The sequence below is a fragment of the Poecile atricapillus genome, chromosome 1 (genome assembly GCF_030490865.1).
Source record: "Poecile atricapillus isolate bPoeAtr1 chromosome 1, bPoeAtr1.hap1, whole genome shotgun sequence".
Taxonomy (NCBI): Eukaryota; Metazoa; Chordata; class Aves; order Passeriformes; family Paridae; genus Poecile; species Poecile atricapillus.
In genome coordinates, this window is record NC_081249.1 from 41439267 (window position 1) to 41463777 (window position 24511).

The window sequence follows — 24511 nt, forward strand, 5'->3', positions numbered from 1 at the left end:
GAGACAAAGGGTCAGGTGGTGGCAGAACAGTAGCTGGTGTTGACAGATCCCAAAGACATAAATTTGCTAGGAGATTCAGGAAACATAGAACATGCACAGGTGTCTGAAAACATCTGTTGCAGGTTTCCTTATAAAATGATCTTTCTTCTTGTTATCTCTAGAGTCATTATGAATTACCATGTAATTTATTTATTCTTCTGTTGATATAATGTTTTCCACACCAGTTTATATGTAGAATGTTTTATTTTGACCAAAATTCTTTACAAAATTCCAAGGGCTAAATACTTTTCTGGCTTGATACTAATCTGTGCTTGAGTACAGTAGAAGGAGCCTGAGAAACAATAGTATCATTGAGAAAAAAATGTGAACTTGCTGCCTACTTACTACTCAGGAATTCTGTATTACTTGTGTGAATTTTGTTTAGTGATTTATTTGCCGGTACCTTCGAGTATTCTTTTCTTTATTTCCTCTCTTGCCACAAAAATATGTGAAGGTATTTATCTCAAAAATGTGTTGGTATATGGACGTACTTCTTTGCCAGCCTTTGATGACAGGCTGAGAAGTTTTCTGTAGGAGATCACCCTATGCATGAATCCAGACTACAAGGTAGCTGAAGTACTGTTTTCCTGTACTTTCAGTGTAAATCCTAAATATTGTAATTAAAATTTGAACATAGTTTCACGTGTGGTAGCCTGATCCAGTATCTCATGTGTGGTGTGCTGGGTTGACCCTCGCTGGATGCCAGATAGCCTCCAAAGCCACTCTGTCACTGCCCTTCTCAGTTCTCACTTCTCCCTATCAGCTGGATAGAGGAGAGAGAATGTAGAGAAAGGCTTGTGGGTGGAGATAAGGGCAGGGAGACATCATTCACCAATTACTGTCATGGGCACAACAGACTCAGGGAAATTAGTATAATTTATTACCAGTCAAATCAGACTGGGGCAATGAGAAATAAAATAAAATCTTGAAAACACCTTCCTCTCGTATTTCCCTCCTTCCTGGGCTGAACTTCACTCCCAATTTGCCTACCTTCTCCCCACCGGCAGTGCAGGGAGGCAGAGAATGGGAGCCGTGGTTGTCTATCTCTGTTAGTGAGATAGACGTGGTTAGTCTCTTCTGTTCCCTCCTCCTCAGGGGGAGGACTCCTCACAGTCTGCCCCTGCTTCTGCCTGGGGTGCCTCCCACAGGAGATAGTCCTCTATGAATTTCTCCAGCATGGTCCTTCCCACAGGTGCAGCCCTGCAGGAACAGTCTGCTCCAGTGTGGGTCCCTGCAGGGTCACAGGTCCTGCCAGCAGCCCTGCTGCAGCACAGGCTCCTCTCCCTCCACAGGTCCTGCCAGGAGCCTACTTCCCAAAGGGTCACAGCCTCTTTCAGGCATCCACCTGCTCTGGTGTGGGGTTCTCCCCAGGAATCTCTGCTCTTGTATCTGAAGTACCTCCTGCCCCTCCTTCTTCTCTGACCTTGGTGTCTGCAGGACTGTCCTTATTTTCTCTCCTCTCTCTGTCTGCAGTTGCCATTATGCAGTAATTTCTTTTCCTCTTTTTAATCTCTTATCCCCGAGGTGCTACCACCTTCGCTGACGGGCTTACCCTTTGCCAGTGGTGGGTCCATCTTGAAGCCAGATGGCTTCGACTGTCTGGGACATGGGGGTAACGTTCTAGAAGCTTTTCACAGAAGCCACCCCTGTAGCTCCTCATCTGCCAAACGGTGGCATGCAAGCCCAGTGCGTGTGGATCAGGCAGTGCAATCATAGTTTGGATCATTGTCATGGCTCACATGCTCAGATTTGCTGCTTTAGAAGTCCTTTGATGGTTCAGGGCAGTAGTACCAACACACAGCACTACCCATTTTTCAAGACATAGTAAAACTCTGTAGTAAATAGAAAGTCATTCAGGATGCTAATTTGTAAACTGGTAGAGTGCTGATTCTGTGCAGCCCCAACAACAGCTCCTTTATTTGAGTGTGATTGCGTGAGAAAAACGAAAGGACTTCTCAATAGTGACACACTGAGGAATGGACAGTGCCTGCTGTTTTCCAAATGACTAATTGAAAGACAACTGTCTTTTTGTAATTTTGTTCAGTGTGTTCCTCATGGCGTGTCATGCAGCAGCAACCACCATTGCTGGCGACACAGTGACTCCAGGATGTGGGATCTGTGCATCCTTTTCCCATTTGTCTGGGTCTTCCCCCTCAGCCAGGGAAGGCACTCCTAAAATGCTAATGCATTGCTGAGGACAAGAGACTAGTGCTACATCTATGGCAGGACTGCATGCCAGTGCTGTAGAATTACGTGGTTGTGATGCAGGAAAGTAATCATAATAAAAGTTACACATGCGCCGCTCTTCTACTCACAGTTTTATTTTCCCTGCACACTAAGTAATTCCCATGTCATCCTCTACCTGCTATTCCTTTTCTCCACATTCCAGCTTCTCTGAAAACAGCAGCTTTCTCCTTTCTCATGTATTACATTAGAAGCCTATTTTCTTGCCATACCTTATCTTGCCTGCCTCAGTACCTCACCTTTCTCTGTGCCTACTCTGTCTCATATAGGGTTTCAAATAGCTGTAGAAACCTTCCTATCAGTGTATGAATTGAGCCAGCTTTGATTAAAATGGCTGTTTGGGCACATATTTTGCATGTAGACCCATCAGACCCATCAGGGATTTGATTGGTTAGCTGAATCCTATCTGTATATTTTGTTTCCATTCTGGTGATGCTGATAAGTGAGTGTTCACTTTAATTGCTTTCAGATATTATGTGGGTAACTTTGGTACAAAAAATTGTTTCACATAGGTTCAAAGACATATATTTCACACATCAGAGAGATGTATTTGGGTGCTGAGTAAGATGGGGAGGAATGTTTTTCAGAGGGTTTTTGGGTCAGTGCTTCCGTTTATAACTCCTGAGCTTCTTCAACATATTTTTTCAGCATGTATTCACACTTTCTGTCTTTTTCACACGTTGTGTCAAGAGCAGCAGACAAAAGGCAATCCCAGGTAAATTGAATCCAAAGTGAGGTGAGTTGTAACCCATTTCAGAATATAGAGTATTGCTAATATGCTTTATGCCTCCATAAATGAGGTAGAATCATATTTCAGTTTGTCTGTCAAAAAATAAGTTTTTGGTACAAAGATCTGAGAACCTAAAAGTGCTGATGACAGTGTCCACAGTGTGGATGAACTCTTTAGCTGGATGATGGCAATAATTTGCTGCATAGATCAGAAACTTTTTGTTGCAGAATAGTGAGGTTGAACATCCATGGAAGTATTGAATAGCACGGACACAACCATCACTTTTTTCATTATACATGCTTATAAAAATAACTAAACAACAGAGCTAGGGAAGGTGGAGGGGGAACATAGTGAAAGCTTTCAGTGAAGCAAGGGGGGTTGCCAGTTTTTATTTAGTATGGTGGACCTGAACTAATAGCTATTGCTTCAGACTCACAGAATCACTTATCACTACTTTATTTTTGCTTATTAGTTCTATTGCTCTAGGAGTTGCATCGAGGGCAACTAGGAGCTTTTTAAAGATATTTTTGTTAGTGTACTGGACAGAACCACTTAAGTGCATGTCTGGTGTGTGTATCGATCTCATAGACTGTCTCCTGCCAGGTGGGTAATAAATGCTCAGCTGTGACAGTTCTGAAAGTCTAGCAGCCAGACCATCTCTGCAACAACCTCTGGTGTAATGGTGGGGAAAGGATTACAGAGCAAATAAGGACCATTCACTCTTTAAAAACAATTAAATAATTTATTTTGCATGCAAAAAGGCTATTAGGAAGGAAACCCTTCCCCACTTGCCACTCAGATATTTTCAGCACAAGCACTGAAGTTCAGCAGTTGGCAGGTGGAATCTCCATCTCAAATTTATACTACCACATTTATTAATTTTTGTTAATGCTGCTTCTCTATCCTCTGCTCTTCCAGCTAGTTTTCCACTGCTACTGCTTTAATGGAAAGTATTATCTTGCAGTGAATGAACTAAAAGCGAATAAGTTTCTTCTTCTATTTATCATCTGTTTACAGGGTTTTGATTAAAAGAATGAATGTGTTTCTCCAGCCACCTCAGCTAAAACAAGACCATCAATTTCTCAAAGCTCATAAAAGAGTTGGAGAAATAAATCTGAGGCATTCATTCTCCTGACAAGCTGCCAGAGCCTGCAGAACTTGCTTTCACACTGGCATCTTTTCTGCCCTTGATGTCATGTGCAAAACACGAGGATTTGTACTGTGCTAATCCCTCTAATGAGGGCTTCTCCCAACCTCTATATAAACCCTGCTCAAAGCCGTGGCTGCTGGGCAGGCACCACAGAGTCAAAGCACCCGTCTTTTGAGCTGCATTCAAGGCAATTAGAGGCTGGGATTAAACAAACACCCAACACCAGCATCCTCAGCAGCCAGAGTTATTATCCTGGTTGGCTGGGGCATGGAGCTGTGGTGAGGCCAGGTTGTCCCACAGTGTACATTTCCCTGCTCTCTGCAGTCAGGTCCAGCAGGGAGGCACAGCCTGCACCCAGCTGTAATGGGAGCCCTGAGGTGGCTCTTCTGGGCAGGTCTGGGTTACTTGAGCTGCTGCTGTCCCCCACAGGCACAGGCACAGTTTCCCCGTGTCTGTATGACGGTGGAAGCCCTTCGCCTGAAACGCTGCTGCCCGGCCTTGGGGACAGAGCCAGGCAATATCTGTGGGTCCCTGCAGGGCAGGGGACGGTGTGAGGGGGTGCAGGCAGACACTCAGCCCTGGAGTGGCCCCTACACTCTCCAAAATGTGGATGACCGGGAACGGTGGCCCCTCAAGTTCTTCAACCACAGCTGTCGGTGCACAGGTGAGATGGGTGCTGCGGGAAGGGGATGGGGATGGAGGGGTCTGCTAACCTTGCTCCAAAGGCAGAGACATTCCTGGTGGTATAAAGGTATAAAGAAGGCTTCAGTCATTACCAGTATCCTAAAAGTTCTTCCATATTCAAGATAATGTTAGTACCTTTTCAGAGCAGCAGGGTCAGAGTGTTTTCTCTCATGTGAACTTTTGTATTTTTCTCTTTGCCCATGGAGTTGTCCCCGTAGCCAGTGATCCCCTTTCTCCACAGGGTTTTGGACCTTTCATTGCTGCTTTCAAACCTCTATCACTGCTACTTACAGTGCACTGAACCTGGATCATGTGCATTGTTTGATTCCTCATGGACTAATACTTTGCAGGATGACTTAGCCCTGTGTGCTGAAAGTCTCCCAGTATCAGGCCAGGGTGTTTCCCAAGTTTGTTAACTAAATTTACATCTTACACTCATCCAAAATGTGTCTGTACAGCCACCAAAGGGGCCATTCCATCCTTTTCCTCTTCATCTCCAGCTGCTACTTCTCACTGTGACTTTACACGGGCTCCTGAGTTTGCATGCTGGAGGTGAAAGGGATCTGGGGGGAGATGTGCATGAAGGCTAACCTGGCCAAAGGGGTAAGATTCCAACTAGACCACTTCCCTAAGGTGGCTGGAGGCAATGAGCAGGAAGGTGAGCTCAGGGCAGAATAAGGTGACAGGACCCTTTCTCAGCAACAGCCCTAGCTGAAGGAGGGTTAAAATGAGCAGGCACTACATCCTCAGCTCAGACTTCTGCGCAGGACTGGCAGGAGATGACACCACTAGTAAGGCCAAAGGCACATTCCAGGCACTGAAGTCTCTTTCTAGGCACATTTCAAATGAAAACTGGGATTTCTTTTTGAGAACATCAAGAAAATTGTTTGAATTTTCTTGCATGAGAAGAATAAACTGTTTCGCTTCAGTCTGATTCTTAGAATGAGCTGAACTGTTTTGTCTAAAATGTATACCTTGCACTACCAAGAAAGCCCAGATTAATCTGGGAAGGCAGCACTGCAGAGAATTTCAGCCAAAGAGGTTAAATTTTCCATTACAGTTATCAACTGGAAACAGAGAGGTAGTGGCAGATGACTTAAATGGATACATGTTACTGAAACTCCTCAAAATAATAACAATTGACTTTATAGTATACATCAATTTTTATCTCTTCCTTTGACTGGATTTCAAATGCTTGTGCAAAAAGACTTTTCCAGATGGTTTGCAAAAAAAGAAATTGGATGCACAATTTTTTTCTTAAAGGTCTTTACATACCTCCAAAACTTAAGTCAGGTATCACATACAGACACAGATCCTGGGTTAGAAGAACACTGGAGCACATGGGCATGCTCCAATATTTACGCAGTTAAAGTAATTAGAGCATCAAGACCTGGGAGTAAATTCAAGAGCAGTGGAGACAGAAATGCTCTGCATAGGCAGACATTAACTTGCTTGTCCAAGTAGAGATAAGCACTGGTATTTGATATTTGCAGGACTGGATCCAAGTTACATGAGCAGAATGTAGTGTCCTTTCGTTCAGCTTTACTTCTTCTGAGCTGGCTGCTCCCCTTGCCTCTTTAAATTCCTTGGATTTCTCATTCTCCTTGCAGATTTTTTAATCTAAATATACTGGTGATAAAACAGTAAGTGAAATGTATCCTTAAGCATGATTTTCAGAAAGATTTCCTGGGCTGTACTCTGCTTGATGCTGTATGTATTTCTGGGAGAATGCTAAGAAGTTCACAGCTGTGTGGGATTTTAATTAGATCTGATGCTTTTACAATGCTAGTGATCGTGGATCCGTGTCTATTAGGGGTTCTTTGTGGTTTTTTTTTCCACTTGGTTTAATACACTGGTTGTCTGCACACCAGCTGTAAGTGGCATGATGTGTGGTATTTATTAGGCATCTAGAGCTATGCTACCCGTGTAACATAATTGTAGGTAACATATGGTAACAAAAATTAAATATGCTCATTCAAAGGGACATGGAACACAGAACATCTCTGCCATGAAGGTATCTTCTTTTCCAGGTAAATTTTATGTGCAAACTGCCTGTTTGGAATGGTTCCTGGATTGTGCAAACTCTAACCCCATCAAGGTTTTTTCTAGCACTTTAACAATATAAACAGTCATGTTCCATCTTGACAGTGTTTAATTTATAGTTTAGAAATGGTATGAATGATAATCTGTGGGAACTCCAACAACCATGTAGCTGATTATTTGGTCAGACAGTGCCAAATGAACGTCACATAGCTGGAACTGTGACGAACAGGGGCCAAGGTCTTCCAAAGGTGGGATTCTGGAGTTTTCACAATAAATTTAACTTTTTGCTAAAAACTTAGTATCTAAGGAGAGAAGAAATGAAAATTTTTCCATTTGTTGAAGCTGTTCACCGAGGAAAAATACCTTAGAATCATATCTATCCAGGTCTGGGTCCTGTATATTTATAGAACGACCCCCCTAACAAACCAAAAAGAAAAAAAGAAAATCCCAAACACAAATATGGATGAATGGCTATAATAGGATTATATTAATTTTTTTCCATTTCTAGGCTTCTGCAGAGAATATGCAATAGATTTTTTTTAACTGAGGACGAATAGAACAGGATTAGAACAAAAGAAAGATCCAGCTTTGCTTCCCACTTTTTGTGCCAAGGGCCATGGTCAATAAGCAATTGCAGGTTTATTGTCAGAATGATATACATTTCACTCAATGTGTTGGCTGCAGTCAAAATATCATCTCTGTAAAAAAATATGGGGTTATGGAATGAATGTAGTTGGAAGGTAGCGAAGAGTTTTTAGTTCTTGACTAATTTCAATTTTGAATCTATTGAATGTGTTCGACAATTGGTTTAGGTGCCCCCGCATTATTCAATTTATATAAATTCTTAAGCTGAAACAACCTGATGACAGATCCTGACATTGTGCAGTACATGTGAAGGAGAATGTGCTAACTTGTTTTTCAAGAAGGTGTACATATTGAATTAGTCCAAGTGATGGATACATGAATCCAACCTTGAATATTGAGACTTGTGGCTGTTTACACAAAGCAGTATTTCAGTGAGATAATTAAATTTAGTTTAGAAGAAAACTATTTTAGAAGACTTGTAAACTAAATGCTATTTTGAGTTCTGAACAATAACATTGTACTGCTGGGATACAGATCTGGTATAGCATTTTAAAAACTCAGTACAGAAGCCTATTGTGAAAAACCACTGCAGTCATGTGGTTGCTAGTACAGATTGTGACAGTGATTAAACAATGACGTAGCTTGAGTTCACTGAGGAGTTAAACATAATTGTCATTTTTTTCTGCTTCCACTTTCTAAGGTTGTGCTGAACATTACTCTATTTTTAATTGGATTTTTTTTTGAGAAAAAAATTAAATCCTTTCAAATTCTTGTTTTATTTACAATATATTGCAATATATTCAAGCTGGGGACAGATGATTTAACATCTATTCTTTATCTGTAACCATATTGTCAGTTACGCCATGTAGCTGATATGATGGCTACCCATGAGGTAAAAATTTGGCTTCTGAAGTGGTTATAAAATACACTTCATTTACTTGTTGTAGGGTAATGTGTCTGTGGGATAATATGAAATTATAGCCTTGATGACCCTATTAAATCCAGTGTAGGTACAGATCTTCCACATCCTACAGCCCGTGAGTGTGTCCAAATGAAGAGCTATAAAAGAGAGAAGAGCTAACTCTTTGTCCCACATGGTAGCAGCCCTGATCCCAGCCTTGAGGAATTGCAATATGCAGGTGTTTCAAATCTAATGTCACTCCTGGTTTTAATGCAATAGCTAAAGGAGCCTGAAAAGGAGCCCTTTCTCCCCACCTGATAAATGATGGATATTAATGATGGGCATTAAACTGTTCTCTATAGAAGGAAGGGGCATGACAGCTGCTTGGGTTTCATCTTGGCACACTAAAACAAGGCAGAAGATGGTTAGTGTTGAGTGGGTTCATTTTCACTGAAGAAAAGACACTAAGTTGATGGAGTTATTAATTTGTGTTATGTTTGGTGACTAAAGGCCAACCACGTGTTACAATCGATAAGAGGTAGAAAATCCATGAGCTCAGGCATCCCCCAGGCTTGAGAAACATCTACAGTGGTGTGTGATGTTAGCATACACCAGTGATGTGTATGACCACACACCGAGGGTCAGGTCGTAAAAAGTGTGTTTTTCTCAGTGCCATGCCCAGGGATTGACCCAGTGGGAGAAATTCAGAAAAGCCAGGTTCACCCAACTGGACTGAGAAAGAGCATCTTAAGTATTGCTGACACTGGATACAGAAGAAGATGGCTCCCAAGGCATGTGATCCCATCTCCAGACAAAAAGGTTAATGGAGAATATGCAGATTTTTTTGACCAGAGGCAGTACAGTGGGCATTTCTGGAAATAATGGAACAAGCTGGGAGCTTGTTATCCAACAGTGATATGATCTTCCTGTGTACCAGAATGACCTCCCACACTATATTCTCTGGAAACCACAAGAGGCGATAATAATCTCTTGGCCCTGGCAGAGCCTCAGAGAGGTTGTACTATGTGTTCCTATGTGTTAATCACTGAAGATGAAAAAATGCTAAGGCATGAATCCTTGCATGTTCCTAGGGTTCCTGTGTGCAAAGGATCTTGAAAGGGTCTCACTGCCTTACTGAAAATATCTACTGTGCACTATATCCTGCTACCGTGGGGTTATTTTTCCTGTTCTTGTGGACCTGTACCAATTGGGTCCATCATCCCTAGCATAGCAGACAGGGAAGTTGAGTTTTAAGGGACCAGCATTTCACAATGCTGTCATGTGGGAAGTGCACACGGCAGTAAATGAACTTTCTGGAAACAGGAATGCATAATTTCCAGATCAGTGGCCTGGTAGAATGCTTTAGAAACAAATGCTGAAAGAGTGGTTTGGATGGGTCATAAAAAAGCTGGGTCTGATTACTGCAGTAATTTCTCTTTGAATTATGGGAAATCCCACAGACCTCCATCATTTTCGTGCCATAACAGCAGACCTGTGATGCACGCAGTCTGTTGAAAGAAAATGACGAAAAGCAAGCTTTGATATCACAAAGTGTTGTTGTTCTATTTGTTTCTGACAATGGAACATTGCCAAATAGACCTGAAGATGTGATAAAAATGTTCAACACAATCAGCAGAAATATTGCAGTGTGAACTACTACTTTGCCTGGAAAATGTGTCCCATTTGCAAATCTCCACTGCAGTCCTCCTAGCTTAGTAAAAGCTTGTGCCCCATTGAAAAGTGACTGGGGAAGTGATGGAAGGAATGGAGCTCTTGGATTCCTTCATAGATAGGGTGGTTAAAGGAGAAAATCCTGCAGAGCATCAATTGGATATAAATAGTGCCTGCCCAAGGGAAACAGGTAAGCAAGTCATTGGTCCACCTGGCTCCAGATACATACAGTTGGAGAAGAGCTTTCTTCCCATGAAGATAACTCATCATTTCAGGCTTTTGCAAATTTCTTCTCAGGGCCTGAGTAGGTACATAGAATATACCTAAAATACAGATATTGTCTGATAAAATGATTTCAGGCATCAAGACCTGCAGATTCAAAGGGCCCTTCCTGTGAGAGGAATAGGCACCATCAGAGCCTCAACTAGTGCCAAAGAGTGTCTGGTTCTGATGCTAGCCCAGACAGCACAAACCTGTTCCTGTGCTGACTTGGGTTCTGTTAGTGCTGTATTTCAATGTGATGCTTATCCAGCACTGTGAGTAGAGGGGTACCTTAAATGACTGGAGGAATCACTGCCAGTCCCAAAAGAAGTTGTTGACAGATCTTTTCATGGTTATTTCCTTCTTTTTCCCCCTTCTTTTAAGGATTGAATTGTACCCGAGTGTGAGGGTCAACAGATGCTTTCCAGAAGTTCATGGTCCATGACTGAAACTTGAGCAGTATACATGGCCTAATTAGGCAATGCTACAAGATATTCTTGATATTTGTCATCTGGTCAGTTCAGGCTGGAGTATGTGATGGACCCTAATAGCTAGGCTGAGTCATAAAGAATGAACAAGACACAGATAGAGGAGTACACTGAACTGATAACAGTAATTGTGCTGTTCTGATGGAACCCTGAGGATATTGTGATCAAATAAATCTTCCATGTTGCTTACACCCCCCATATCCATACAATCCACACAATCTGCTTTGTTTCATAGAACTATAACCTACTTGTTTTTTCTGGTGTTTGTCTTCATCCCCTTTAGCCCATGCAGAGACCCCTGGCTTTGGGTGCCTTCCCTCATAGCTGGAACATGGCAGCTGAGCCCAGCTGCTTCTACTTGCATCACGACAAAATGTAAGCCATATGTCTGGAAACTGTCCTCATGGGATGCCATCACGATGTGCATGATCCAAAACCTCATTGAAGTCTTCATGCTTGTGGTGCCTAAGCTTAGCCCTGATCCTCAGCTTCATGATAACCTGTAAACTTAGAGGTCTCAGGGGCTCTGAAGCAACCATAACCAACCTACAGTGGGTCCAAACTCTGCAGTAAGAGCTCTCATATCTTCTTGGCAGGTCTCACTGGAGTCTGCCACAGATGTTTACAGTACAGCAGCCCTTACTCTAAAAACTCAACATATGCTTCAGAGCCTTGTTGGTAACAGCCCTTGTAACGCTGGGGGTCTTTGGATTTGGTAATAAGCCCTGTAGCCACTGACAGTCTGAAATCTTGCTTTAATGTTAATTGTTGTTCTGGTCATAGGCTCAAGCCTACAGCCTAGGGACATCTGCCCATGTGGGAACATTTCATAAGACACTACCCCATCCCCATGTTAGTCCTGGATCTAGCAGCACCAATACGTGTGGTGAGCAGTGAGATTTTATGACATTTTGGAAAATAATTGGCATGGTTGTTGTGGAATGAGTGTGTGTGGAGCTGGAGGGGAGGTTGAGGACGGGTTAAGGAGGCAGTTCAGATTTTTGATAGCAGTGTGGAGATCCCAGAGGAGCCCTGGTTGCCATTCTGCTCCCCCCTGCCCGTGGCAGCATCGCCCCATGTCCTCCACAGCTGCAGCCTGCCAGCACGCAGGCAGAGGGCAGGTGTGTACTGCGGGAATGGCTGGTTGTTCCCTGGCTCCCCCAGAAACGGGGGTGCAAGATGCAGTAGGGCCTTTCTGCTGCTGCCAGCTGTCTGCCACAGCGTGCAAGAGACCACACGTAAAGCAAGCTCTGCTTTCCTGGGCTCTCCCATCTCATCAGAGAGTCTGAGCTAATATCCTAGAGCGGACCTGATTACTTGCCTTAGGAGTGATGCCAGCAGGGAACGGCAGTACTGCAGTGTTTCGCAGGCTGTTATTGCAGCACTATTTAATAATGCTTAAAGAGTGACCAGCAGTAACCCTGCTGCTTGTCCTGGTTTGTCTTGGGCCCCAGATACACTTCTAAGAGGTACTAGTTTCACATAAGTTTTATCCTTAAGAGAACTGTTTTGTGTAGGGATTTTTTTCTGTGCTTAAGGATCCATGTGAACTGACCCAGTTTTGGGTTTGATCCTGGAAGTAGAGGAGTACTTGAGAGCCAATCGAGCAAAGCCCTTCATCACCGGCTTAACCTCAATTGCTCAGCTCTCTGTTCAGTGAGAGTCCTCACGTGCCTGAGGGCTTTGCAGAGCTCTGAGCACCTCAGGGCGTCAAGCCCATTACCCAGCACTTCCCCAACTGGCTGAGTGTTATTCTTGGCCCTGCTGTGACTCTGGGAATCGAGCCAGCCATCCTTCTGGTTAGTCAATTGGCAAAGCTGCCAGTCTGCTCAGCTGCTGTCCTTTCCAGGAACTGGCATCTCTGGGGAAGAAGAGCACTAATTCTTCATTCTCCTGCGTTTCACTGATAGTTTTCCCTGATTCATAATGTCATGACTGATTGTTCCATCTTGATCCAGGGAACTTTGGTGGCTACAACTGTGGTGAATGCAAATTTGGCTGGACTGGCCCTGAATGCAACAGGAGGAAGCCAGCAGTTGTCAGGAAGGATGTCCACTCTCTGACAGCAGAGGAGAGAGAGCAGTTTTTTGATGCTCTAGACCGTGCCAAGACGACCATTCACCCCGACTACGTCATTGCAACTCAGCACTGGAGAAGCCTGCTTGGTCCAAGCGGAGAGGAACCGCAGATTGCCAACTGCAGTATTTACAACTACTTTGTCTGGCTTCATTACTACTCAGTCAGAGACACGCTCTTGGGTTAGTGCTTTTCTTTTCCAATGGACTCTGCAGGTAAAGAAAAGGGTGAAAGTACCACTGCTGAACAAAGGTCCCAGTAGTAGGCACAGAGCTGTGGAGCAAAACAGGTGGTGGTGAGAAGCTGGTGGCCATCAGTACTCAAGGGACATGTCCTTTGGACCTGCTGTGGTCTGGTCCCCATGCCCCATGGCACCTGGAGCACACCAGTTGTGTTCCTGGTGCATCTTCAGTCTGACAGAGAGCAATGCACCCTTCATTTCACTTGAGTGAACTGAAGTGTGGTCAGGCAGTGACTGACTTCAAAAAGATGTTCTCTGTCCATAGGACAAGATAGATAAAATGGTGGTGGGAAAGGGGCTCTGCAGTGGTGAAGCCACAGGCCATACAGAGATATTCAGGACCAGAGTGCTACTGCTTTCTGTGGCTTTCAGCAATTCACCAAAAATGGGATTTGCTTGACTAATCACAGTCACCTTTTAAAACCAACCTAACTTAGAGGTTTGCGTATCTAACCCCATGCTTTCTCCCAGGTTCAGATTCCTAGGCCTCACTGCTTTTCTAGACAGAAGCACCTATACCAGCCCCATTTCACAACTCCTGCTTCTTGCAGGAGGCACACCAACCAGTATGGCTTTTCCAGCTGGCAGTCCCATGTGCAGACTGGACGGTCCATATCGATCTCCTTGCTGGAGAGTGACTGCTACTCTGCAGTGGGTATCGCTCAGTTTGCCCCTCTGACACAGCTCCATTTTGCAGGGCTGAAGGAAGCAGCTTCTGGCCTAGTGAGAGCAAAGGTTCTTCAGGCCACAGGGAAAACAGCCATGGGGAAAGGGAAAGGGGAAACTTCTAGTGTTGCTGCAATGGTAAATAAATGCATATGTGGGTTGAAGGTTTCTACAGTTATCAGCAAATCCACATGTGGTTTGAAGCCTCTCACCCAGCAAAAGCACAATACAAGAAATAACAAGCACAATTTGAAGAAAGTTGGCAAAGGGCTCTGGATTACTATTGGCATGGAAAATGCTGAGGTTCTCTTCATGGATACATGGTGTAAGTCTTGCAGCTGAGCAAGATAATGAGATAATGCACATATTAGCAAGGAGATATGGTTTTAGAAAGTAAAACAGCTTTTAAAATCAAAATCCACAAAAGCAAGAAGAAATCTTCATAATATCCAGCTTTTTAGGTAATGTGAAGTTTTGATAAGCATTGAAGCAAATATCTACAGAGGAGTTTTTTTCACTTGTCCCAAGTAAGTGATGTAGCTTCTGTTGTGTGCACTCTTTTCAGAGATGCAGAGCTGAAGGTTCTTATTTAACTTCACTCCAGGCAATGAAAGGAGGTGCTCATTTGATGCTTAAATGTTTGTTTTATCTTCCTTTTTCAGGTCCTGGCCGCCCCTTCAAAGGTATTGATTTCTCCCACCAAGGACCTGCCTTCGTTACTTGGCATAGATACCACTTGCTGTGGCTGGAGCGGGAACTGCAGGTTAGTTGAACAGCCTTTCCTTTTCCTTGCACCGCTTCTCCCTTTTGCTTTGTCAGTTTGCTGAGCCAGCCAAGGGTAAGCTACCTCCTAGGATAGTTTCTCACCCAAACTCCCAGGATTGCTTGCTCTTTGATAATTTTTTTGTTTTGTTTTAAGTGAAATTATGCTTACTGATTGCTGAGGACTGAATGGTTTTTCACCATGAACAGTGATGTGAAGGTTATCATGGAGATTTTTTTGCCTTCATCTCCACAACAGAGGATAGAAGATGTGAAGTAACAGTATAAAATTGAAGCAACGCTTTCAATGTAAAACTTGGTAACATATATTGTTGGCTGATATTGAAGATACTGTTCCTATGAAACCAGCTCTATATATTACTCCCTTTAAATATGACATACATTTAATACATACATACATACATACGTACATATATTTAACAACACACCATTTAAAGAAATATATGTTAGCATGCCTGAGAGCCAGTTACAGAAGCATCGACTCATTTCCATTTGCATGGCTTCTATGCTGGCAATGTTGCTGTATTTCAGCCTTACAGATCTCTAATGAAAATGGTTGCTTATCAAAATAGCTGCAGGATCTTGCTTGTGTGAAATCGTATCTGGCAAGCAAGCACAATCAAATGCACTGTACTCCCCTATTAACACAAGTTCTGATTCCTCCCCAGGGCCAGTTTTCTGGAACGAAAGCCAACCACATGCACAATTTTACCCATTACCCACTTACATCACTCAAAGCCTCTTACTTGCTTAAGGCTCAATTCGTCTCTGCTCCTGCTCTCCTGCCTGGTCTCTGAGCTGGCAGAAAGCCTAACATGGCCTAAAGAAGTGCAGTCCCACAGTAGGGAAACTAATGACAATGTCTTTGCTTAGGCTGATTTAATGTCACAATCTTTTGGAAGGAGTTGGAGCGGCACCGTGAAATGCAGGTAGTTGAAATGCAGAATGCAAAGCTGACTATTCAGTGAAATATCCAGTCAAACAGCTTGAAGGAGTCCCTTTCTTTCTCTTCCCTTTGGAGTCGATTCCCAACTAATGCATTTCTGTCCATTGCAGCGCCTGATGGGCAACGAGTCCTTCGCGCTGCCTTACTGGAACTTTGCCACGGGCAGGAACGAGTGCGACATCTGCACGGACCAGCTCTTTGGAGCATCACGGCCCGATGACCCGGGCTTGATCAACCTGAGCTCCAGGTTCTCCCGGTGGCAAGTAGTTTGTAACAGGTAGGAGAGTATCCAGGGCAAGCTCGCATGTGGACGAACCCTCACTGTCATTCAGCATTGACAGCATGGGCTGCTCTCTCAGTGTGAGTGAGTGGCAGGAAAGGAGCCAAGACATCTTCTTTAAAACTGGAAATTGCCATCAGTTTATGTGTAGATGGTTCTGTGTAAATTTCTCTTATTGTGGAAGTGTGTTTTTTAAAGATGATTCTTCTAGTACAGGATTTTAGTTGATTTAGCCAATTTATGGTGGCCAAAAATCTGAGGAGTTTCCCCATTGGCAAGTATCTTTCTAAAAAAGAAATGCTTGTGTGTTGGTTCTCTATACACCAAACTGATCTCAGCAGCAGAAAATTGTTTTGGCATACAGGAAGGTAGAGATAGGCTGGAAAGTCTGCTACCTTATTTTGGATGAGACTTTAACCCTGATATATTTAATGCAGTTTGGGGATTGACTTTGAAATATCCGAGATTTCACATGAAAAACAGCACTGAGCCAGCTAAGAGCTTGCTGCCAGCTCTGTGTGGGAATGTGCTGACTCATGTGAGATCAGGGCTTTGACAGGGGATTCAGATGTGGGATCAGGATGGTGTGACATAAAATGCTCTTGGTTACAATACCCATACATCATTCTTCTCTCAGCTTAGGGGCAGTGTGCAGTTAGTCAGACAGAGGTACCAAAAGCTCAGGGTTTTTCAAAAGGGTCTCTTTTTCTGGATACCTAAAGAGATATTTGAAATTCCAGCTTTAGGCACCAGTTTTCTTTAAGTCTCGCCCCTACTTTTCCCTCAAAAATACATAGGGCTTTGTTTTTTTTCTTGAAAACTGATGTGACTAAGCTTTTGCCTCACCAAGGTTAAACTGAGAAGAGCTTTTGTTTACTTCAGAAGTTTCTGAAAATGCTGTTTCATTTCATACTGAATAGAACAGATTTTTTTTTTGTTTCAGAAGTGTTACACAGTTTTTCTCCTTCTCCTTCCCTCTTCCTCTCCCTGATATAATGGATTTGCTCCCCATTAGTTACTGGGTAATCCCTGAAACAGCAGGTTGCTCTCAAAGGCCATGAAAAAAGACGATGCAAAGCATTGCTTTTGCTTTCCATCTAAAGGGGATGAGAGATGGCAAGTGAAAACCTGTTTTCTGTCATGTCTTGCATTCTCTCAACTCACATTTCTATTATTTTTTTCCCTTTTTGTTAAGAGTTAAAAAAATAGTCCTTACTCAGGAGTGAAAGTTTGTCAATTCAAAATTGAAAACTGTGTTTTACATTGCCTGACAAAAACTTCTTCCAAAACCCTTGGGAGGGGAGAGGGCATGATGGGAGTTGTGCTTGCCTTTTCTAAAACATCCTCCCTCTGTGGACAATGAACCTGGTAACTCTTGATCTAAATGACTGATGGTCCACAGAGGATGCTGGGCCACGGAAGGCCATGTCATGGTGATAGTCCTGCAATAAATTCATCTCCCAGGTGGGAGATGAACTGAGCTGCCCCAGGAGGCGCCCATCCCAAACCTCTGCTCTCTCACATGTGTAGGCAAGGAGTCTATACTGCATGAGAAAAAGCCAACAAGCAAGTGCTCACCTTTCTCTGACTTGTGCTTCTCTGTGTTCCGTGCTCAGTTTGGATGACTACAACCGCCTGGTCACGCTGTGCAATGGGACTGACGAGGGGCCACTGCGGCGGAGGCCGCCCCGCGGCTCCAGCGAGCAGCTGCCCACCGTCGAAGATGTCAGGAGGTGCCTTTCCCTGCAGGAGTTCGACAGACCCCCCTTTTTCCGCAATTCCAGTTCCAGTTTCAGGTTTGTCCTTCGGCTCCTCTAGAGCTGGCTTGGTCACTGGTTTTGTTTATGAGCACATTTGTCAGCAGAATGTGGTTACTTGATGGTGCTTTTACCCACCTGCAGGAATGCGCTGGAGGGCTTTGATCAATCAGATGGAGCCCTTGACTCACCAATGCTGAGCCTTCACAATTTGGTTCACTCTTTCCTGAATGGGACCAGTGCTCTCCCTCACGCAGCTGCCAATGATCCCATCTTTGTGGTATGTCTTTTACCCACAATTGTAATTGACAATGGCTGAGGCTCAAAGGCACATTTCTGACAAGGGATTTGCAGAACAAGTAAAGTGAATTCCCTAAAAAATACTTAATTTAAATAGAAAAGGAGGAATCCTTTATCTTTTCTTGAACACTGCCACAACTGCATAAATATTGAATAAAAAGGAGAAAGATCTCAGGGTAATTTGTAAAATATCAAATAAGATTCTAGGGAGAAGAGCTGCTAGTCCAAGTCATGCTGCCTTGAATAATTTCATTAGGTGATATTTAAATCTAATGGCTTATATCACACAACTTTACAGCAATAAGGTAAGGTGAAAGTGGGCATAATTATTTTAAGGCAGTAGATGGAATGGTTTATTTCTTTGTTTCAAAATTTACAAGCTAAAAGGAAGTCCATCTAATGTCAGGATATTTTGGGAAATAGAACGTGATTTCACTGGTGCATTAGAATAGTGCTGCACTGCCATGAGCAGCACAAACAGTATTGTGCAAATAAAAAGCCAGTAGTAGACTTTGCTTATACATCTTTCCCCCTAGTAAATTAATGCAAATTTATTCTCCTCTTTGTTGGATTAAACCGCAGTGTTTGCATTACATATATAAATTCTTCATTTATTATATCTATATATTATATGTATTTCTTTAGATATATTTCTTTCTTACCTTTATTTTAAGCTTTCAACTTTTTTTTTTGAGAAATTAATCCAAATACTTATGTAGCGGTTCTTCAGATTGTTTTCTTAATAATTCTTTAATTCCTGCATTAGTTTCTTTCTTACATGGTGAAATTAATTTCACTAAACTGTAATTTTGTACAAAAGATTATTTCCTATAGGATATTTTCCAAGTTTTTCCAGGGCTGTAATTAAAATACATGAGTATGTCAGAAATTAGTTTCAGATATTTTTAATAGTTATCTGAACCAATTTTCCTGCATTAGTTAGTTTTAGATCTATAAACTCACCTGATCAAAGTCAGGGGCACCTGGAGCTGTGGGGCTGGTGGCATATGCTCTAAGATGAGCATGATGTAGTCAAATTTCCTGCAACTTTCCATACTTGTTCAGAGATGAGAAAGATTAAAATAATTTTGAAAGGCACATTCACCTGGTTGAGCTCAGCATCTCCTCACCTGTGATGATTCACCTGCCCATTTGATGTCAGCTGATGTTAAACTGTCTGGAGAAAGGTCTTTTTGTGAACAAGCAACAACAAGGATGTATAAAGCAAAATGTCCCATGTGGAAGATCAGTTTAGTTCTTTCATGAACTTTCCTGATTTCCCATTCTGTAAATCCCATCTAAATTAGATCAGCCTCTTCTCTCTCCCTCTCAAAAGCTCCAGCTACCTCACGTGTTTGTTGAGTGTTTTAAAGGTGGCTGATTTCTGAAAGAGCTTAATAAATGTGTGTGCCCGTGCCTGGATATGCAGGTTCTTCACTCCTTTACTGATGCCATCTTTGATGAATGGATGAAGCGTTTCAAGCCCCCTGACAACGCTTGGCCTGAGGAGCTGGCCCCCATCGGGCACAACCGGCTGTATAACATGGTCCCTTTTTTCCCTCCGGTGACCAACGATGAGCTCTTCCAAACTGCCGAGCAGCTTGGCTACACCTATGCCATCGACCTGCCAGGTATGTCCCAGGGTGCTGTTCCTGGACAAGGGATGAGACAGCTCACATTTTCCATGGCACAGGCATATATATATAATATAAATATAAAATAAGGAACTTTTCACAAAACGCACAGGTCTATTCACCTGCTCACTTCCCAACCTTTATATTTAAGTATCTGGAGAGATACCTGGCTGCTTTTTGTTGTAACTCTGAATTTTAAAGATTTTCCATGTCCATAGCTGGGATGTGTCTTATTGTTTGTCTATGTATTTGAAATTACCTTTGACACAAATCAGACAAAGACAAAATAGCAAGAAAGCGAAGTTTTTATGCACAAAATCCAAATTTTGCAACAAGATATTAAAATATTTGTAAAAGGCAGAAGAGTAAGGACTGCATGAGAACCATGATTCAGCTGCTTTTCCAAAGATTAGATCTGAATAGTTTCTTTCTCCGTTTCAGTATTACTTGGAGAGGCATAAAGTGCTTATCTAACCTGTGTGGGCAGGAATTTCTTCTAAATGCTTACCATATATCTCTGGTTTTAATCTATGGAGACTGTTTAAATGTCTACAGACTGCAAAAGATTGAAACCCTTGTCCTCAGGCTGCATTCATACAGGGGAGCCCTGATTTGTGGAGGCATGCTGGCTGCTTCTGCAGTGCTTTCCTCAGGAGCATCCCCAGAGTTTTCCCTGAAAATTTCAACTTCCCCTCTTAGGGAGTTGAAGTTTTCCTCCCTTTGGATTACTGTCCCACTCTCCTTCTTTGCAAATGAGGCACCCAGAGAGGAGCGCAGGTAGCTTGTGACTCTGTTGCTTCTGACTCACACCTAAATAAATTGTTAGCTCTCTGTGAAGGAGGGTATCTATCCCTGTCTGCATGGCCTGTGTTCAGACAATACAGCTTTTACATCCAAACCCTTCTCCTATTCCTAAAAGAATAACTTGCTAATTGTACTTCAGGTAATCACATTAGAAATAAACATATATTAATACATTGCTGGTTCTTGAAAGGTGGTAAAGCAGTAAACAATTAATTTTGGGACATTACTATTTTTTGGAATGACTGCACTCAGCCTTTTTGAAGACTGCAGATTGAGGCACAAGACTTTCAGTTGCTTTTATAGTCAGTGTAGCATCTCCCTTAGCCATCTGTTTCCTCTAACCTGTATGTCTAGATAAATATTAAATACGTGCAGTCCTCTTGAGAGTTTTTTTTTGAGATTGTTTAGTCAAATGTGATCATTGCCATATCAGTATATGTAGCATTCTTCAGAAAAGGAAAGCAGTCAATTTTTGCTTCTGAAAGCATAGATGAAAACACAAAAATTCAGCTAAGTGGAGCAGTGTTATTACAGGAATAAGCAATATTATCTTTGAAGACAGTGGTTCTTCAGAAGTGGTTCAAAATCAACAGATGTGATCTGGAGCTGGTCAGCAGAAGCACATTAAGTAGTGTTTTCAGTTAAAAGATTGACAATAGGCTGCTTTGTGGTCTTTAGGAAAATTTGAGGGTTTCCTGTTGACCAATATAGCATGGAAGCAGCTGTCTTGAAATGTCACTATAGAAAGTTCATAATTTTGGCCAAATTAGATGAAAGAATGGTCTTTTTGTCTTGCCAGTGTTAATCTTGCCCATTCTCAATACTTAAATTTGTATGAATTATTGAAGTTTAAATTCAGCTGTAGACTTCTCTGGCAGGAAGCCTCTCCCACTCTGGTATGTGTCTCAGTTATATGGTGTGTTATGAATTTTGCCTGTGGGCAGTAGGTCACTAAGCTGCACAAGTAATCGTAATTATCAGCATGTAGGAAATATTATGTCTTCTGTGTAATTTGCAAAATTGAATTATGGGCTGTCCTCACTTCCGTTGTTTCGTATTTCCAGGTTCCCTTGAGGAAACCCAAGCATGGGCTGTCATGGTTGGATCCACAATTGGAGGAGCACTTATAGCTCTGGCCGTGCTTGTTCTGCTGCTCGTCCTTTTCCAGCACCGAAGGCACAGAAGAGGTTTTGAACCACTGATGAATGTGAGCTTCAGCCCAAAAAAGTACATGGGAGAGGCCTAGTGCCCTCACTTCCTTTCTTTGCTTGCTCTTGTAGGAAGCGACCTTGATTGCCTTACTGGTATCTTAGCTGAGACTTTATCACACACTCCTTTGGCAGCTGACTAAATTGTTCTCATTCAGGTTTTTCCTGTTATCTTGTGAATTGTAATGTGTGAAGTCTCTGGGTACATATGAGCAGCGCCCACGTCAGACTAGATTTTTCTCATTACTAAATGTTATCTGGAGTGTGTGACACATGTAAATCATCCTCTATAGTTTAGATCAAGACAGCTGAGAATCCAAATAGGAGAAAACCAACTTGAGAATAACCAAGATAATTTTTCACCTCAATGTGTTCTTGATTTCATTTAGCAATATTAAGAGGTGCTGAAAGTTATTAATTCTACATGTATGTTTGAATAATATATTATTTTACAGTTCTCAATAAATATTCTGAATAACACAGTCTTGTTTTAAGGTTCAAAATGTTTCATGCTGTTTGACAAAATACTGTAATGCCCTGGTTACAGTTTATTTCAATAAAGCTGAAGATAGCAATAGGTAAACTCTAAAACTCCACCTCCTAAAATTTAAGATCAGGAGTTCCCTGACACCTAGATATACACTTGTGTTTTACCTCTGTGTTAGGGACCTTGGACAGAAGTTGAAAGTGAGACTTAACTTTTTTGTCTCTGACGCGCTGGTCTATGAACCTAGACTTAAACTTCCAAATTTCCAAGGTCTAGGATGCAGGACTCAAAGTAACAAAACTAAGATAGCTTGCATTACTTAGGTGTGCAGATGGGGAGTCAGGTTTGGATGTGGCAGCTGCTAGACCCCATCTTAAACCTTCCTTTATACATTCCCTATGTATTTCTTTATTTAGACAGAGATTTGAAGCCCATTGTTATCCAGTCCTGTGTTATCTTGGCACAGGTGTTTTTACATAGCAAATGATATCTTGAACAGATCCTGTCAGCTTTGGTGCTTGATATATTACATTAATGGAGTATTCAGACTTTGTATATTGTGGGGTCTCGAGTGTTATAAAACCTTTGCTTTTGTAGCCTTGAATAAAAAGTTCAGTCAGTAACAGTTTCTGTCATTTCTCTTAGCCTGCTCAATAGTGCCTATGTGAGCAAGAAAGAAGATAGTTTTCACATATACTTAGCTTTGAATATGTGAATATCTTTGAATTAACTAGTTTTGAATAACTCACAAAACTTACTTCTAAAATGCAGACTTTTTAGGTCAAACAAAGTTGTGATTTGCTCATCACACACTCAGATAACCTTTGCTCCATGAGGTGGACAGCAGTCTGCTGCCATTTCTGCTGTCTTTGTGGGATCCCAGTGCACTTGTTCCTGGATTATGCCCAAGATGTTAGAGGTTGAAGCACTTTTTGTACAGCAGCTCAGCTCAGTACCTTAGTTCCCAACTTAGGTTGTCTTTTGGGGGTTTTGTTATTTAGGGACCAGTGTTATCTGGTGCTGCAGACAACAGATGAGGTCTCCAGAAATCTAGCTTACACATGTGTCACATTAGTTGGCCCTTATTTGTGTCAGAAGATAGCTAGGTCTGAGATCTCCATATGCTTCTCTCAAGGAGTTGTCAGCTGTTTTCCAGCACCACAAGATTATGGGTCTTCATATAGAATCACAGAAGACTTCAGGTCCAGATCATTGCAGCTCCTCTTCAATGAGCAGGAACATCTTTAGATCAGGTTGCTCAGAGTCCTGTTCAACCTGACCTTGAATGTTTGCAGGGATGGGGCATCCACCACCCTTCTGGGCAACCTGTGATAGTGTTTCACCATCCTCATTGTAATAAATTTATTCCTTATGTCCAGTCTAAATCTACCGTCTTAGTTTGAAACCATTACCCCTTGTAATGTAAACCCCTACTGTACCCCCACTACAACAGGCTCCATCAAAAATTTTGTCCCCATCTTTCTTATAAGCCCTGTTTGAATATTAAAAGACTGCAAAAATGTCTCCCTGGAGCCTTCTCTTCTCCAGGCTGAACAACCTAGAACACACACCAGTTCTTGCTAAACACTAATTTAGACAGCTGCTGTTGGATGGAGACTGACACATTTTTGTCCTTCCTGGGATCTGGATGCCAAAATTTAGGAGGCACTCTAGACTGCTGTTTCCAAGGGTGGATGAGAATTTTCCTTGGTGTCACAGCGTGCCCAACTAGCTTAATCAGCTTGTACGTTTGGATGTTGCTGTCCCAAGTGTTTGCTTTGCAAGCTGCCCTGGTTATGGGCAAGTAACAGTGACAGTGGGGTAGAGGAAGGAAAGAAAGAGGGAGAAATGTAAAAAAGATAACACAGCAGCTAACTTGTTAGGACAGATTTTGCCTAAGAGCCTGTGGGAAAAGCAAAGGAGAGTTGTTCATGTCTCACATGTAAATGGAGTGGGAAGGTATTTTCCTTTCCAGAAGAAAAGCAATGAGGGCATTAGATTGATGCTATGCACATAACAAGTACTAGGGTCAAAGACCCATGCATTCCTCTTTTCACTGACTGGGGCTTAGTTTGGTAATTAGGGCTTTAAAGCTGTGAGTGGACTTAGCAGCTGTTTATAAAAATCTACAGCTGTATCGAGAGCACAACCTGCCCTCTCCTGGCTTACTGGAATATTACTGGTGACACCAGAAAGCTCATCTCCTCTTAAAAAAGTACAGTATTGATCTAGCAACCAAGAAAAGTTGTGTCTTTGGTGAAGGGAAGAAGCACAGGTCAAATTTGTATGAAATGCTTAAAAAGAAAGGAAACTGAGCACAGGCACTTTAAAGAATGGATGGAGGAAATCCTTCAACAAGTCTGGTTGTGAAGGTTGGTTTTACGTGTTTTGATATTCCATTAATTCCAAGCAACACAAGATGCATTTTTTGTTGCTGTTTTATGCAGGTGCCAATAAATATCTACCATATCTTGTTTCGTAAGTTGTCTGAGGCTGCTGGGGTGGGCTGAAGAGGAAGCTCAAAGGGGTGAAA

The 24511-nt window shown here is 42.4% G+C and overlaps 1 protein-coding gene across 1 annotated transcript; it reads left to right on the plus strand.

The window, feature by feature from the left end:
• Positions 1-4339: 4339 nt before the first annotated feature.
• DCT (dopachrome tautomerase) lies at positions 4340-21628 on the plus strand. The gene is made up of 8 exons (XM_058851937.1): positions 4340-4827; positions 12755-13054; positions 14442-14542; positions 15619-15785; positions 17405-17584; positions 17690-17825; positions 19275-19476; positions 21348-21628. Exons 1-8 carry the CDS (start codon positions 4527-4529, stop codon positions 21527-21529), a joined length of 1569 nt encoding a protein of 522 aa, XP_058707920.1. The 5' UTR covers positions 4340-4526; the 3' UTR covers positions 21530-21628.
• Positions 21629-24511: the final 2883 nt, after the last annotated feature.

What these genes read in the sequence shown, in the direction of transcription:
- DCT (XM_058851937.1), top strand. Translation starts at nt 4,527, where the DNA reads ATGGGAGCCCTGAGGTGGCTCTTCTGGGCAGGTCTGGGTTACTTGAGC. An exon ending in AATTCCAGTTCCAGTTTCAG is followed by an intron (nt 17,585 to 17,689) that starts GTTTGTCCTTCG and finishes ACCCACCTGCAG; the next exon opens with GAATGCGCTGGAGGGCTTTG. An exon ending in CCAATGATCCCATCTTTGTG is followed by an intron (nt 17,826 to 19,274) that starts GTATGTCTTTTA and finishes CTGGATATGCAG; the next exon opens with GTTCTTCACTCCTTTACTGA.